Genomic DNA, 15,035 nt, shown 5'->3' on the forward strand with positions numbered 1-15,035 from the left:
AGCTAAAGTGGTGCTTCAGGTTAAGAACAGTTTCAGGTTAAGTATGGACCTCCGGAACGAATTAAGTACTTAACCCGAGGTAGCACTGTACCTTGTTTTTAACCAGATCTCATTAGTGCTTATTAGTGATGGAATCTTTTCCTTGAGTCTAGGGTAAACCATATCATCCCTTGCTTTTAGTAATTTTCCATTTCTGGTTATATCCAATTAGGCTGCAGTCCTATACTCACTTATTTGGGAGTTTACCCTGTTGGATGCAGTGGGACATAACATCTTGAGTAGACATGGAAAGCACTTCACAGTTTAATCTGTTTTGGCATCTAGCACGCCCATGTTTAAGTGAAACCCTCTGAAGTTGACTGGGCGACATAGATAGGTCAGTTACATAGCAAACTGTCTGTTGTAGTTTACTGAACTCTGTAGATCGAGCCTATGCTTGTACAGAAGTAGCTGATTCAACAGATTGCATGCTAGGACCCTTCTTGTCTTCCTCTGTCACCACCCCTGGTCTGTATGTGATGTGTGTGTGGCTTTGCTCCAGCTGCATATGGGATCAAACGGAGGACCCTGATATTGCAGGTCACCTGAATGGGCTTTTAACTTCCATTAGGAGCAATTAGGAGCTGTTCTTGATATTCTGTGATCTAGCAAGGAAAGCTGGACTTCAGCAGACGTGGAAGTGCTCCAGATCTATTTCCACTCGCAAACCATTGTTTTCAGTGCATGAAAAGTGCTGTTTTATGCAACAGCAGATCAAGCTAAACTACTACTTTGTGGCTTTTTGGAAAACTTCCTTCTCGACGACTGCATTATCTCTCTTCATTAGCCCATTGGGAAACTTGCAGTTTGTGGTAGATTAGCTGGGATGTTTTAAAGCCTGCACATTCATAAAAATTAAAAGCAGTAATAATTTGCAGAGTGTGAGCCCAAAAGTCAGATTATCTAAGGGCTTCAGTCATATGCAACTTCCATTTAACCTGTCCACATAGTGCAGTAAGTAATAGGAAAAAAGAGAACATATAAGTGCAGAAAAGAAGGGGCTTGTGCCTGTCCTTGAGGAGTTGTGCAGACTCTGACTAGAGGAGAAGTTGCAAGGATGTGCTGTGATTGGTTGCACAGTGCATGGGATTGCAGAGGGAAATCTTAGTGCAACTTCTTGTTTCCCTGCACCAGTGTGTTTCTGAAAGGGAATCCTCTGAAGGTTTCTTGGCTGTGTTGTTGAGGGTGGTCAATGAGTGGAAATACGAGTTGAGTGTAATGGGAGACACAGTTTGGACACAGCTGGCATGGTGGGGTGTGGGATATGGAGCCACCATCCTAATGGTGGGATCAGTTAACTGGGATGGTGTGGGGTAGGGCAGCAGTGAGGTTGAGGCTGCAGGGGCATACCAGTGACCATCACAGGCCCCCATTATTCCCCGTCACCACACCAGCCAAGTGAGAAGCAGAGACTGCTTTTTTTGCCCAGCTACTCCTAGTATAGTTGATCTGTATGGTTTATATATTTCCCATTGCTGCAATGGTGTAATTCAGGGGTCAGCAAACTTTTTCAGACAGTCCACTGTCGCTCAGACCTTGTAGGGGGCTGGACTATATTTCTTTGGGGGGGGGAGAACGAATTCCTATGCCCCACAAATAACCCAGAGATGCATTTTAAATAAAAGGGCACATTCTACTCATGTAAAAACACGCTGATTCCCGGACTGTCTGCAGGCCGGATTTAGAAGGTGATTGGGCTAGATCTGGCCCCAGGGCCTTAGTTTGCCTACCCATGGTGTAATTCATTTGCATGTTATGCAAACACAGGTTTACCTGGAGTGCAAGGTAATATTTTGCAAGAATGCAAAAAGAAACTATGGACCACAAGGAAGGCATTGCCTGCTGTACTTCTCAAAATAAAAATGGAGGTTCGGAGAGATCAATTTAAGCAGCCTGTTCGTTGTCTTTTCCCCGCAGAAGTGGCAGTGCATCGAAGATGCGTCTGGCAAACTCCGCATTCACAAATGTAAAGCGTCCAGTGACATCCTTGCTATCAGAAAGAGAACGCGAAGCATTCACTCCCGGGGATACAGCAGCAAAGAAAATGACTGCGACTGCGGAGAAGCTGATTACCGGAGCAGTAGGACTCAAAGAAAAAATCAAAGAGCTTTTATGAGAAACCCCGGAATACAAAGTAGGTGACAGTATATTGAAGGCTTTCAGAAAGGTCAGAGACTTTAATTTGCTCCAGGTTTAGGCACCACACATCTTCCATCTGGGGAAACAAATCCTGCAAGTCCACTGTGGACTGAAAAAAATTATGCCACTTAATATAAATCACTGTGGGCGGCATCTGGTAGAGTACATTGCATTCAAAAAGTATGCGCATTGACTTTGGTGGTGTGCTCTAAGTATGACTTAGTCAGATATCACCTTGTGTGATCATTTGATCTAATAAACTAATAACTGTATGTATTAGTCACGAACTTCATTCAGCTCTGGCAGGGCCAGCCCTACCACTAGACACAGTGAGGTGTTCACCTCAGGCAATAGATGCTGTGTGACGTCCGCATCAGATCCCCCTGGCCGTTTGTACAGAGCTATTCCCACCTTCCTCATCCAGTGCACTGCTGGAACGGCTTCTCACTGGCCTGGACTGCCTGTCCATCTTTCCTAATTGCCTTCTTCCAGTGTTTCACAGACTGTGCTATTGAGAGAGGCCCCTGGCAGATCAAGCAGGTTCATACGCAACCAGTCACGCAACAGGCACAATTTGTTGCTTTGCTCAAGAGACATGTGCTGGTACCTCTGCTTCTGACTTTCAGCATCCGTTAAAGCAGGCAGTGTGAGTAGGAGACAGGTGGAGCAGTAAGCAACCAATGACACGGGGTTGGAGCTGTAGTCTGCCACGTATATTGCTCTGAGCCCTCTGACTCTAGAAAGTTGATGCCATTATACTAAGAAAATTTGTAATCGGCTTCCCTCACTGCCGAAGGCTTCCAATGAACAACAGGGCTTCCAGTAAGGCTGAACATAGGTGTGCACTGTTTCGGCAGTGAGCTTGATGTGGAAACCTACCATAATTCTGGCAACCCTACAGTCTTCTCCTCCGGTTTGGGAGGGCAAGGTGCGTTAGAGTAGAAGGTGAATTTTTACAGCACTTGCTGGCTAGCTCTTTTACCAGTCACAAAGCCACCCACCCCTTCAGAGAAGATTTTGAAGTGTGATAAAGAAATAAGAAGACACCACACTTTTGATTGGATTCACTATGCAAGGTGGGTCGGGTGGGGCAAACAAGGCAGCTCACCTGAAGCATAAAGGAAGGGGCAACTTTCAGGCCAGAGCCAACCACGTAAGCAAGCTAAACCATAAAAGTAAATGTGGAGAAAGTACTATTTATCCCAAAGCGATTCCCACTCCCATCAGCTCCTGACTCTACAAACATTTTTTTTCTTGAATTATTGGCTTTACAAGTGCTGTACATGGTTCTTCCCCTCCCACCCCCCATTTATCCTCACAACATCCTTGTAAGGTAGGTCAAGGTGAGAGTTGGTGTCTATCCCAAGGTGCGCCAAGGAATCTTCATAGTCAAGTGAGCTTTAGGTCTCCAAATCCTAGTCCAACTCTAACCACCACACCACTACAAAATCTGTCTGCTCTCAGTTTAATGGAACGTTGTGTTTCTAGACTATTTTAAGCAACAGGTTAGCCAGGTTTAAATAGTACTTAAATATTATTATTTCTGAAGAAAAAGTTATTAGTGTAGCTCAAAAGCTTGCTTCTAGTACATTACTATAAAGGCTAGTAAAATATACCCAAGTAGATGTTCTGTATTCTTGTCCTACTGAGCAGCGATTTCTCATCTAGATGTATATATTTACTGAATGCATCCTTAATGCAAACTGCCTGCTGTCTTACCCTTTTTTTTTTTACAAGATAAAAAGCTATGCTTATGAATGGCTTTCTGCTGGGCAGAAAACATCTAGAACAAACTATTTAGATCAACCTGGCAATAGCAATATTATCACTCAGCTCATCACTTTTTCCCAGCCCTAAATGCAGTTTAAATTGTTCAGCCATCTGTACACAAATTATTTGTCCCTGTTGTACTTTAATGCATCCAGATTTCTCTTAAAGCGAAATTCCTAGCTAGCTAGTTTCCAACACATGTTTCTGCAGTGCCCTCCAGTGGACTCCAATGTGAACTACTTATCAAGTTGAATCTAGTGCACATTTCTTATATTAGGGAGACAGACAAGGTACTATTTCCAGTAATCTACAAAGTGGCAGTTCACTATGGTGGCTATGTAACCAACCAGAAGACCTGTATTTTCTTACTAGGTGGGGGTAGAGCATTTCACAACATAGCTACACTTGTTGGGGGGGTGGGCCAAGGAAGCGACAGAGGGGTGGTAAAATAAAAACCTCACCTGACCAGAACATCACAGGCCTTGCTCACAATTACAGTGACCTCCATGTGAACATCTCATAAATCAGAGAAAGATAACCTGTTGTCTTATGAGTGTTGTTGAGCTCTACAGTACCCCTCCCATCATCCCTAACCATTGGCCATGCTGGCTGCAGCTAATGGGAGTTGGAGTCCAGCAACATCTGGTGGGTTTCTGGTTTCCCATCGCTGTCTTAAAAGCACCATTTTTGTGCAAGATTATGCTGGTGAAGTTGCATTTCATATCCTCCCCGCTCCTAGGGACTTGCATTTCTCTTGTCTGACTCTGACAAATGGAACAGAATGAGAATGTAAATTAGGCTGTAGCACTTCAGATTTTGGGAGAGGAAATGACATCGCCCTAATGCTTCTCTATTAAAATTAAAATCTCTCCAAGAATAGTGTCACAGTCCATTGCACTGTGTAGAGCAGGCCTGGGCAGAGCAATTTTTGAAAATTGTCTTGGGAAGTTTTTTTTGCCCTGGAAAGTTAGGTCCCATTTTATTTAAAGAAATGAAGTGTTCAGTGCAGGACTAGGTAGGGTCATGTCTGTTAAATTGATTGCTTGGACCAAAGAGCTTTGCAGTGAAAATCATCATGAATGTACTATTCCCCTCTCCCCAGTTACTCTGCATCAGTCCCCGGGTCTTGGCTCCTTCCCCTCTTTATAAAGAGTGCACTGTTAGTAGTTGTCTAATTGACACTTCTGTGTTCTTTTACCAATGTAGAATACAAACCGCGGTTTGTTCACACACGCCAGACTCGTTCCCTGTCTGTGGAATTCGAAGGGGAAATATATGATATAAACCTGGAGGAGGAAGAACTGCATATCCTCCAACCCAAAAGCATTGTTAAGCGGCATGGAGCTTACAGTGAAGAGGAGGAGGGCCAATCAGAAGATACTGCTGGTGGTGACAAAGCGATGTTAGCCGATGGAACCAACGCAGTCGGCCAGCCGGACTCTGTGCGAGTGACTCATAAGTAAGAATGCTTTTGCCACAGCTGACTACGGTGAAGTCAGAGGAGCCAAGTACATGAGCAGAGATACATTGGGATTGGTGGATGGATAAGGGAGATAGTGGATTAAGGGTAGTGAGGCTATGAGCGGATGCTAGACTGGTGACTGGGAGTGGCCACCGAGACCATATAACAACAGTCCTGAAAGACCTACATTGGCTCCCAGTACTTTTCCGAGCACAATTCAAAGTGTTGGTGCTGACCTTTAAAGCCCTAAACGGCCTCAGTCCAGTATACCTGAAGGAGCGTCTCCACCCCCATTGTTCAGCCCAGACACTGAGGTCCAGCTCTGAGGGCCTTCTGGTGGTTCCCTTACTGCGATAAGTGAAGTTGCAGGGAACCAGGCAGAGGGCCTTCTTGGTAGTGGTGCCCGCCCTGTGAACGCCCTCCCATCAGATGTCAAGGAAATAAACAACTATCTGACTTTTAGAAGACATCTGAAGGCAGCCCTGTTTAGGGAAGTTTTTAATGTTTGATGTTTTATCGTGTTTTTAATATTTTGTTGGGAGCCACCCAGAGTGGCTGGGGAAACCCAGCTAGATGGGTAGGGTATAAATCATCATCATTATCATTATTATAAAGGTAAGGGCAAGGAAGTTGTGATTAATGTGGAAACTAGTCTGATTATTATTTATTAAATCCCATACTACCCTTCATTCGAGGATCATTGGGGAGAGCATTCCTCAGACGCTGAGCCAACACAGAATAGGCCCATTCTCCAAACCTGTTGCCACCCTCCAAACCTCTCAAGGAGGGCAGGGAGATATAAACCTGCAGGAATAAAAAGGTCTTTAGTAACTGGCAAACAGCCAGGAAGGAAGGAGGGAGCCAGCTACACTTCACAGGGGAAGCTGTTCCATAATGTGCCTGTAGCCATTGAGGAGGATCCAACCAAGCTGTGTCCTTCCACCCTAGGGAGGAAGCAGAGCAAGTACTTGCCCACTTTGATTCTTACGAGATGCTGGAACTACCGTAGTAAAAATAATTTATAGTGATTTCTTTACTCTGTGGATTCAGAGGATTTAGGCTGCATGTACCCAAGAGCTCTCTCCCCCAAACATCACCCCTATTTTCTTTTATCCATTTTTCTACTTAAAGGTGTTTTATTCTTCCGAATGACTCTATTCACTGTGAGAGGGAACTATACCAATCAGCCAGAGCCTGGAAAGACCACAAAGCCTACATTGACAAGGAGGTTTGAAGTCATTTTCCTTTATTAACCACCTGTGCTGGTATCTTACCAAAACTCAAATCTCACAAAACGTACCGGTGGGTGAAGGATCACAATCAGAACTGGGTGATTAAGGTTCAAATCTCTGCTTGGCCATAAACATGGGGTGGCTGTGTTTGGATATAATGCTAAACCACAGTTTAGTGCTAAACCACAGTTTAGCATTACACGAATGAACCTTGCTTGTCTGAGATCTTACCCCCATGAGAAAACCAGAGGCAATTGCTTCTGTTTTCAAATAACCATGGTTAATGTGAACTTGGACAAACTGTGATTAGTCTCAACTATGGTTTTAAGGCAGAAATAGCTGGTGTGATGCCCTCCAGATGTTGGGTTACAACTCCCATCATCCCTGACCATTAGCCATGCTGGCTGGGACTCATGGGAGGAGTGAGCCAACAAATTATGGAAAGTAGTATGTTGACTCCCCCTGGTTTAGGGAAACAAGCCATCTTTAAACCATGGTACCTGATTCTGGCTCATGTCTCTAAACCACAGTTAAGATGAGCCACAGTTCTAGGTTTGCACACAGCAGCAAGCTTTGTGACTCCTTCAGGGGATGGGGAGAGGAATGTGTGTGAGGCTGACTTGGGCACAGAAAACCAAACCCTAGTTCACTATATTTGAATAATATCACTATGTGGACTTGAACAAATAATTATTTCTTGGTGTCAGTTCACCAAGTGGTAAAAAGCGGCTATCATTGTAGATGCAATGTGTGAGATTTTTCAAATGATGAATAGTAAAATAGTAATATGACCATTGGCAATAGTGTCTGAGTATTGAATGAAATAAGTATTGAATGAAATTCTTATTAAACCTGCAACTAACTTTGCAGATTGAGGCTCTCCAAGATAAAATTAAGAATTTAAGAGAAGTGAGAGGACATCTAAAAAGACGAAAACCTGAGGACTGTGACTGTAGCAAAAAAAGGTAAGGGCATTTCTTTTTGTCATCTGCATAATTCCAGATGGAAAATCAATGTATATGGGGGAACAGATAATAACTCCCAAGGTTTGGTTTTCTGGTTAAAATGGGATAAAGCATAAAGACAGCAGTCATACATTTTGGCCAAACTTTAGGTATGGTATGTTTTCATCTGGTTCTGCTTGAAATGCTGCTGCTATGGAGTGCCACACAGAACAGTAATTTGCATTTCTAAAATAAATTTTAAATAAGTGATTAATGTGGAGTTTTTGAAGCAAAATTTTGGACTATATAATATCTGAGTATTTCGTTTGGTTAAGGTTAAGATTGATTGTTTCATGGCCTTTGGGTAAAGAATACACTGAAATCTTTTACATTATATGTAAAGATATAAAGAGTTTGAACATTTTTACCAACAGTTATATTTATCTAAAAGCTGGTGGGGTAATCTCTGTACAAATATTTAAGGAATGAAACTAATAGCCACACTTCCATTTTTAAGTGCTGGTTTTCAGCGAAGCCTCATTTTGTCATAATATTTCTTTACAGCTATTACAATAAAGAAAAGGGGGTTAAAGGTCAAGAAAAGCTTAAGACAAGTCACCTTCATCCATTCAAGTAAGCCCCTCTTTCTTTTTTTATTGATAAGAAGCTATGTATTATTGTTTGTTAATATTATTTATATTTGTGTACATCATTGGCTGTTTGGCTATAAGATTGCCCGTGCAAAGTCATTTTTAGCCATATGGTACAGATATGTAATTTCTTGACCATATAAACTCCCGCTTTGCACAGCCCTGATACAAATAACTCTGGTGTGTGCTATCTGCATGTAAATTAGTGCATGTAGCAAGAACATTTAAGCATTACTCTCTGCCATATGAGTCACAGCTCAGGGAAGAGGATTTCGGCAGCAAGCACAGGTGGGAGGTGACCTTTAAAATCAGTCCTGAAACAATCCATTTCTTCCCTCCAGCTGCTAAGCATGTTGATTTGCTTATATGAGAACTCCAATCTATTGTAGGTGCTTGCTGAAAACTGTTAGGATTAAGCCTTGGTTTATGAAATATTCTTGGATCTGACTAGGGAAGCTGCCCAAGAGGTAGATGGTAAACTTCAGCTCTTCAAAGAGAACCGGAGGAGAAGGAAAGAAAGGAAAGGGAAAAAGCGCCAGAAAAAAGGAGACGAGTGCAGCCTTCCTGGACTCACTTGTTTTACGCATGATAACAACCATTGGCAGACTGCACCATTCTGGAACTGTGAGAACCACTTTCATTTCTGGGGTTCGGGGGTCAGTGTGATCTCTTGCAGCATTGTGAGATTTATAGATACTCTTGTGTTTTTTGGATTATTTATTTTAAATACAACTGGAATAGAATTTAAATTGTATTTAAAACTGGGTTTTAACGAGTTTAATATTTTAAAAGGGTTTTTTCCTTAAATTAATGCCAAAAATAGAAATTGGAATACAGGCACATTCAAATTTCTGATGAGGTTATGGGACTACAGAGCATGCACAATAGTTGTTGTTATTATAGGATTCTGGTGTCCTGGAGATACCACTTTCTGTCTCATCTGAATCATTCATTGAGCCCACCTGGGTGATAGCTTACACCTCTTTTAAGTTGTTTACCTTACCTGCTTGCGTTCCATAATTTGACTTGTTCTCACATTATGATCCTGCCCAGTAGAATCGCTCCTGAATGGTTCTAGGTGTAGCCAGACCAATTCTCTGCTAACTTACTCAGAAGTCCCACTGAGGACAGTGGTGCTCGTTCCCAAATAATTGTGCATGGAATTGTATCCGTAGTCTTCAAGTACGTGGTCTTCCCACACATGTATAGATAAAGAGAGAGCAATATTAAAAAAGAGAAGAAACACCAGGTTGGGGGTGTGGAGGAAGAAGAGAAGAGGCAAGTCTCCAACTGGTGAAGAATGGAAACCATATTCTTAAACTGAAAGCATAAAATTAAGTGTGCTTTGATCTAAAATCTTTCACAGGGGCAATAGATTATGGTGGCAATTTCCTCTAAAGAAAGCATTGCCTTTGAGGTTGTATATATTCAAGAGTAAGATTTTGGGCTGTATCCAGTGAAAAACATCCTGTTAACACAAGACTTCCGCCTGCTCTGCAATGGGACTTCCTCTCTCCACACTTCACCATGTTCTGCCCCATCTCTCTTCTGGGGGAAAGGAATAGCATAGGCATAGGTCCTTGCACTAAAGAGGTTGACTTCACTGGATACAATTTAATGTTTGTGTCGGTGTCAATGTTGCCTTCCCACCATCAACCGTAAACACGTGTATAACTGGGTTGTTCACTGTGTTACATACAGCCAACATTTCTTATTGTTAAAATAAGTTTTTTATTGGAGTGCTAGGATCACTTAAGCAATTGTTTATTCCAGAATCCTGAATATTTATGAAAGAGGATATAATTCATGGAAATAAGTTTTTTTAATTACTTTAAATGTGGGATATTTTCTAACCGCAATTTTTTATTCAGGGTTAAAAGATGTGATCCGATGAAACACTTTTTAGTCCCTTTGATTTTAATGGGAGATATTTAAGCATAGTGTTTCTCCCATTCTCCTTGAAACCAGTGGCTCTTAAGAAATGCTTAATGTGGATGGGGTCACCTGTAAACTGCAGAGACATTCTGTCTTCTTTTTTTCTTGCACAAAAAGCATTTTTTCAAACCTTGAACTTCAGAACTTATGGTTGTGTAATAGTTGTTGTTTTTTTGAAAGAAAATTGTGAAAATGAATTTAAAATTAATGGTCCTGAACCAGAGATCTTGTGTGCAGCGGCAGCAGTGCAAAGATGCTTCCTATGAAGCAGATGGTTGGTGCTGCAAAGTTTAAAAGTTAAGTGGGAGATGCTTGGAATCTGTGCCTCCCACAGAGATGAGCAGTGCTGTCGGAATTACCATTGCCTACCCAGGGCACAGGAGGTGCTGAAATACAGCACTATATGTGTGCACTTCCAGGTGCTAGATGCAGTCATGTTTCCTAAAGCGTGTCCTCCCTAAAAGAGGGCACGTGTTGCGGTGAGACCAGGAGACTGACCTCCTGGTTGTGGGTGGGTATATTGGGACAGCCACAACACCCGATTGGTAGGTCCCTTGTTGCTGGGTTTAATCTGGCCAATGGGAGCAGTCTAAACGGATTGAGGGACCTATATATACCTAAGCACCTGACCCTCTTTCAGCTCGTGCATCAGAACACCTGCCCACCTCTTCCTATTTAGGGCATTTTGCGATTGAGCTTGCTATGCCGTCGTGTGTTGTCTGTCGTTGGGACAGGGGCACATCAGGAATTTTCCCCGCTTGGCTGGTTGGCTGTTGCCATTTGGGTTTCGCCTGCTGTGTAGCAAATCGTCACAACTTGTAAGCTTGCGGATAGGGATGGGAGAACGGTCTCGTCATCCCTATGTGAAGGGTATTCCGTTAAAGGAATTGAGGGACTCAACTTGGTTTGGTCAACCCCCGAGAGGGGGTTGTGCCCATGCCTGAGTCCAGGGGAGCATCTGGGGAGTGAACATAGTCTGTTCCCGGGCTTTCCACCTACCTCAGGTGTTCACCCTTGGCTGACCTATGATAGAGCTCTGGGTCAGCGCTACCTGCAAGGGTGCAGGGAGCTAGTCGAACCAGTGAGCAACCACTCACTTTATGTAATCAATAAAGTTGTGGCCTAAATTCTGCCAAAAACCAAAACTAAAATTTGAGTCAAATGTGTGTTTATTTAGAGGGGAGGTCTCTGGGTCTGAACACGCAAACCATTTTCCTTTAACGCATGAAAGACTGCATCCAGAGAGATGGTATGCACCTTGCACTAGGCATAATTTTGTTGTTGGCATCCATCTGTCTCGGGAGACAATGGAGGAGTGCGCCTTTGGGGCTGAAGTCAAGCTGTTGGAAGGTTGCAGCACCTGCTGTGGCTGTAGAGACCAATACGGGAGCGATGTGTTTTGTTGCAGCTGGGGCAGATGAAGGCATCTGGTTGGGTTGCTTCAGGTGTACCATGGCGTTTTCTTCTCTCTCTGCTCCTCCCAGCAGTCATTCCTCCTCTGGTCACTGCTAATTGCCTTTCCTGGATTGAATATCTGCTTCCTTAACACTGATTAAGTTTTCCCCCCCTTTCCCCAACAGTGGGATCGTTTTGTGCTTGTACAAGCTCAAACAATAACACTTACTGGTGCTTACGAACACTAAATGAAACACATAACTTCCTCTTCTGTGAGTTTGCTACAGGATTCCTGGAGTATTTTGACATGAACACAGACCCCTACCAGGTAAATGTGTGTTTAATGTCTGCCCCTCCTATTACGCTTCATTTAAGCTCCATCTTTGTTGTCTTTTCGGCACCTCTTTAAAGGCCTTCAATTCTCAGCAAGCCTTTTAAGTGGAGATCCTTATCCCAGTTTCCATCTGTAGTGGATTAAAAAATCGTTTTTATTGTTAATTACTTTGGGATGTTTCATGGGAAAATGAAACTCTCCCAGCCCTATCTAGAGATGCTGGGGTTTGAATCTGGGACCTGCTGCGTGCAAAGTTGCATGCTTTTACCACTGAGCTATGGTGGTTCCCTAAAGCTTGGCTTACATGTAAGCGTATAGACTTCAGTCATTTGAGTATTGCACCCTTTGCAGTTGCAGACACTCATAACATTTCTTTCCCTCCTTTCCCCTCCCACCTGTGTCTAGCTGACAAATACAGTACACACTGTAGAAAGAGGCACCTTGAACCAGCTACACATACAGCTAATGGAGCTACGAAGTTGTCAAGGTTATAAGCAGTGCAATCCAAGACCCAAGGGGCTTGACACAGGTAATAACAAATTATGCTTAACTCTGGGTTGTTAATGTTGTTTCTGTCCCTGCACCCTTAATGACTACAAGGAATGGTTAAAGTGGTCTGTGAAACACCTAGAGAAATAATGATTTTAAGCATAATCAGAATGGGGTATTTACAATATGTTTAGCCATTTAGACGTGATTTGCAGCTGAAGAATATATGACACCTCGCTGTACACAGATATTACAGGGAAACTGCATAATAATTACAAAAGCAGGCAGAGTTAATTGCATTATTTACCATGCTGCATGTATATATGATTTCTTCTTCTTGTAAGCCTGACATCTCCCCTGCCCCCTCAATGCAAGGAGTCAGCCTGGGAAATGTGAAGCAATAATGAAGAAGGCATTGCCTTTGAACATTGCAAACTTACTCCCTCTTCTCTGAATAACTCCACTTGCCCTCCAAAACACATCTGGAAAGGTTTATTCTATGCAGCCTTGTGCTCAGATTCTTCTTTTCACTGTACCAATGAACTGCTCTATTAGGACATGAAGTTTTGAGTCCTTAAAGGGTGTGTGTGTGTTCATTTTATGCATCTTCTCCGTTGTCACTCAAAATATTAGTAGAAACCAATCTTACAGCCCTCTCTTCACCAGGTATTCCCTTGGGCCTGGAAGAAGGCCTGAGGTCACCATCTGCTTTTATATCTACTTGTCCAATACTTATATTGGGTTGCCAATAGAACAAATGAGAATTTGTCCTGGGATTGAGCCCACCAAGGGGCATCAAACCCCACTGAGAAAGTACATAACTGTGTCCCCTGTGTTTAGCTCTCCATTTTCCCTGGAAAAATAAGGAATTTTACTACTCTTCTGTAATCTGAAGCCTGTAAAGTGATTAGGGGTTGTGAGCCGTGTTCCAGGGAAATCTTTCTCTAAAATTTTGCAAAAATAATAATAATTCCTGTTACCAATATGCGGTTCCTCAGGGTTCAGTTTAATCCTCTATGCTGTTTAACATCTACATGAAACAGCTGAGTGCGGTTATCTGGAGTTTTGGAGTATGTTGTCAGCAATATCCCAATGACACACAGCTCTACTTCTCCTTTACATCTGCAGGTAAGGCCAGTGGATGTTCTGGACCGTTGTCTTGCCTCAGTAATGGACTGGGTGAGAGCCAACAAACTGAAGCTCAGTCTAGTTACTAAGGCACTGTTAAGTGGGCAGTTTTCTAGGCTGGGTGGATAGGAGGTTGCCTGCTCTTGATGGGGTTACACTCCCTCTGAATGAGCAGGTATGTAGCTTGGGGGTACTCCTGGATCCTTTGCTGTCACTTTGAGGCCCAGGTGGCCTCAGTGGCGCAGAATGCCTTCCGTCAGCTCAGCTGTGCCCCTGTCTGGACAGGGACTGCTTCTGTTGTCTATGCACTGGTAACCTCTAGGTTAGGTTATCGCAACACATTATACTCAGGGCTGCCTCTGAAGACGGCTCAGACACTTCAGATGGTACAGAATTCAGCAGCTAGGTTGCTCACTGGGGCAAGACAGTTTGAACATATTGCACCAATCCTGACCTGACTGCACTGTCTGCCAGTTAGTTTCCAAATGTTGGTTTTGAAGTATAAATCATTAAATGGCTCAGGATCACAATACCTCAAGGACTGCCTCTCTCCATATGAACCCACCCAGACTCTGCAATTATCACCTGAGATACTTCTTTGTGTACCTCAAGAGGTCTGGAGGATGGCAACGGGAGAATGGGTTTTTCTTTGGTGGCTTCCCATTTGTGGAATCCTCTCCCCAGGAAGACATGTTTCTCTATAACCAAGCCTTTGGCTGATTAACATTCTATGGCCTTTTAAAGGTGTTTGTGGGAGTGGGTTATAGCTTTGTTATTGTTTTATTATGCATTTTGTGTTCTCATTTTGTATTTTTTGTTGTGAACCGCCCGTTTATCTTCAGAAGAATTGCGATATACAGATTTAATTAATAAAATAATAATAATAATAATAATATATGTAACATTTCCCTTTTCTTACGATTTTATCACTTTTTCTATTTTTTTATTTATTTAGTACACTCCCAGGTATCTTTGTTGGACTGTCGCTTTACCTAATTATAACACGATAAATTTCATTTTAGGAGGTAGATGCTGTGCATGGAAAGCTACATTATGAATGATTTTTACCAAATCTAAACACTAACAAAAGTTACTCTTGTATTTTCCTATATCAGGAAATAAAGATGGAGGAAGCTATGATCCACACAGGTATCCACACTTTATTATTCTCCTCAGCAGCTTCTTTCCAAATAATTGCATGACCTGGTCCATTTCGACTAATGCCTGTATCCCGCACATTGCATAGCTTTTGCTGCATGCAAGCGCTAATGATGTTCTGCACCTGGCCACTGGTTTTCACATCTTCCACTTTACATTTAACTTTGCTCACACTGAGACTTCATGCGGCTCATTTTACATTAGTCCTGCTTTAGGAAATTCACTCATCATCCTTGTACGGGGGGCTGGGGAGTGGAAGGCACGGCATAGTTCTCTGGAAGTACTGTATGTTGTTTCACGTGACAATAGCATCGCTCGTGTTCATTGATGCACATGGGGGGGAATGAGACTGCACCCACT

The 15,035-nt window shown here is 42.8% G+C and overlaps 1 protein-coding gene across 6 annotated transcripts in view; it reads left to right on the forward strand.

The window, feature by feature from the left end:
- Window positions 1-15,035, forward strand: part of SULF1 (sulfatase 1) — a 107,854-nt gene that overhangs the window by 87,451 nt on the left and 5,368 nt on the right. For 4 of the 6 annotated variants that reach the window (XM_081204434.1, XM_081204436.1, XM_081204435.1 and 1 more), the window contains exons 12-19: window positions 1,957-2,173; window positions 5,155-5,407; window positions 6,542-6,638; window positions 7,513-7,607; window positions 8,151-8,219; window positions 8,688-8,860; window positions 11,752-11,894; window positions 12,306-12,429. In XM_081204434.1, coding sequence (XP_081060560.1) covers window positions 1,957-2,173; window positions 5,155-5,407; window positions 6,542-6,638; window positions 7,513-7,607; window positions 8,151-8,219; window positions 8,688-8,860; window positions 11,752-11,894; window positions 12,306-12,429 — 1,171 coding nt within the window. Of the gene's footprint in view, window positions 1-1,956; window positions 2,174-5,154; window positions 5,408-6,541; window positions 6,639-7,512; window positions 7,608-8,150; window positions 8,220-8,687; window positions 8,861-11,751; window positions 11,895-12,305; window positions 12,430-14,632; window positions 14,667-15,035 lie in introns of all 6 variants that reach the window. The other 2 variants (XM_081204439.1, XM_081204438.1) reach the window with 1 other exon arrangement.

Source organism: Podarcis bocagei (assembly GCF_964188305.1).
Source record: "Podarcis bocagei genome assembly, chromosome: 8".
Lineage (NCBI taxonomy): Eukaryota > Metazoa > Chordata > Lepidosauria > Squamata > Lacertidae > Podarcis > Podarcis bocagei.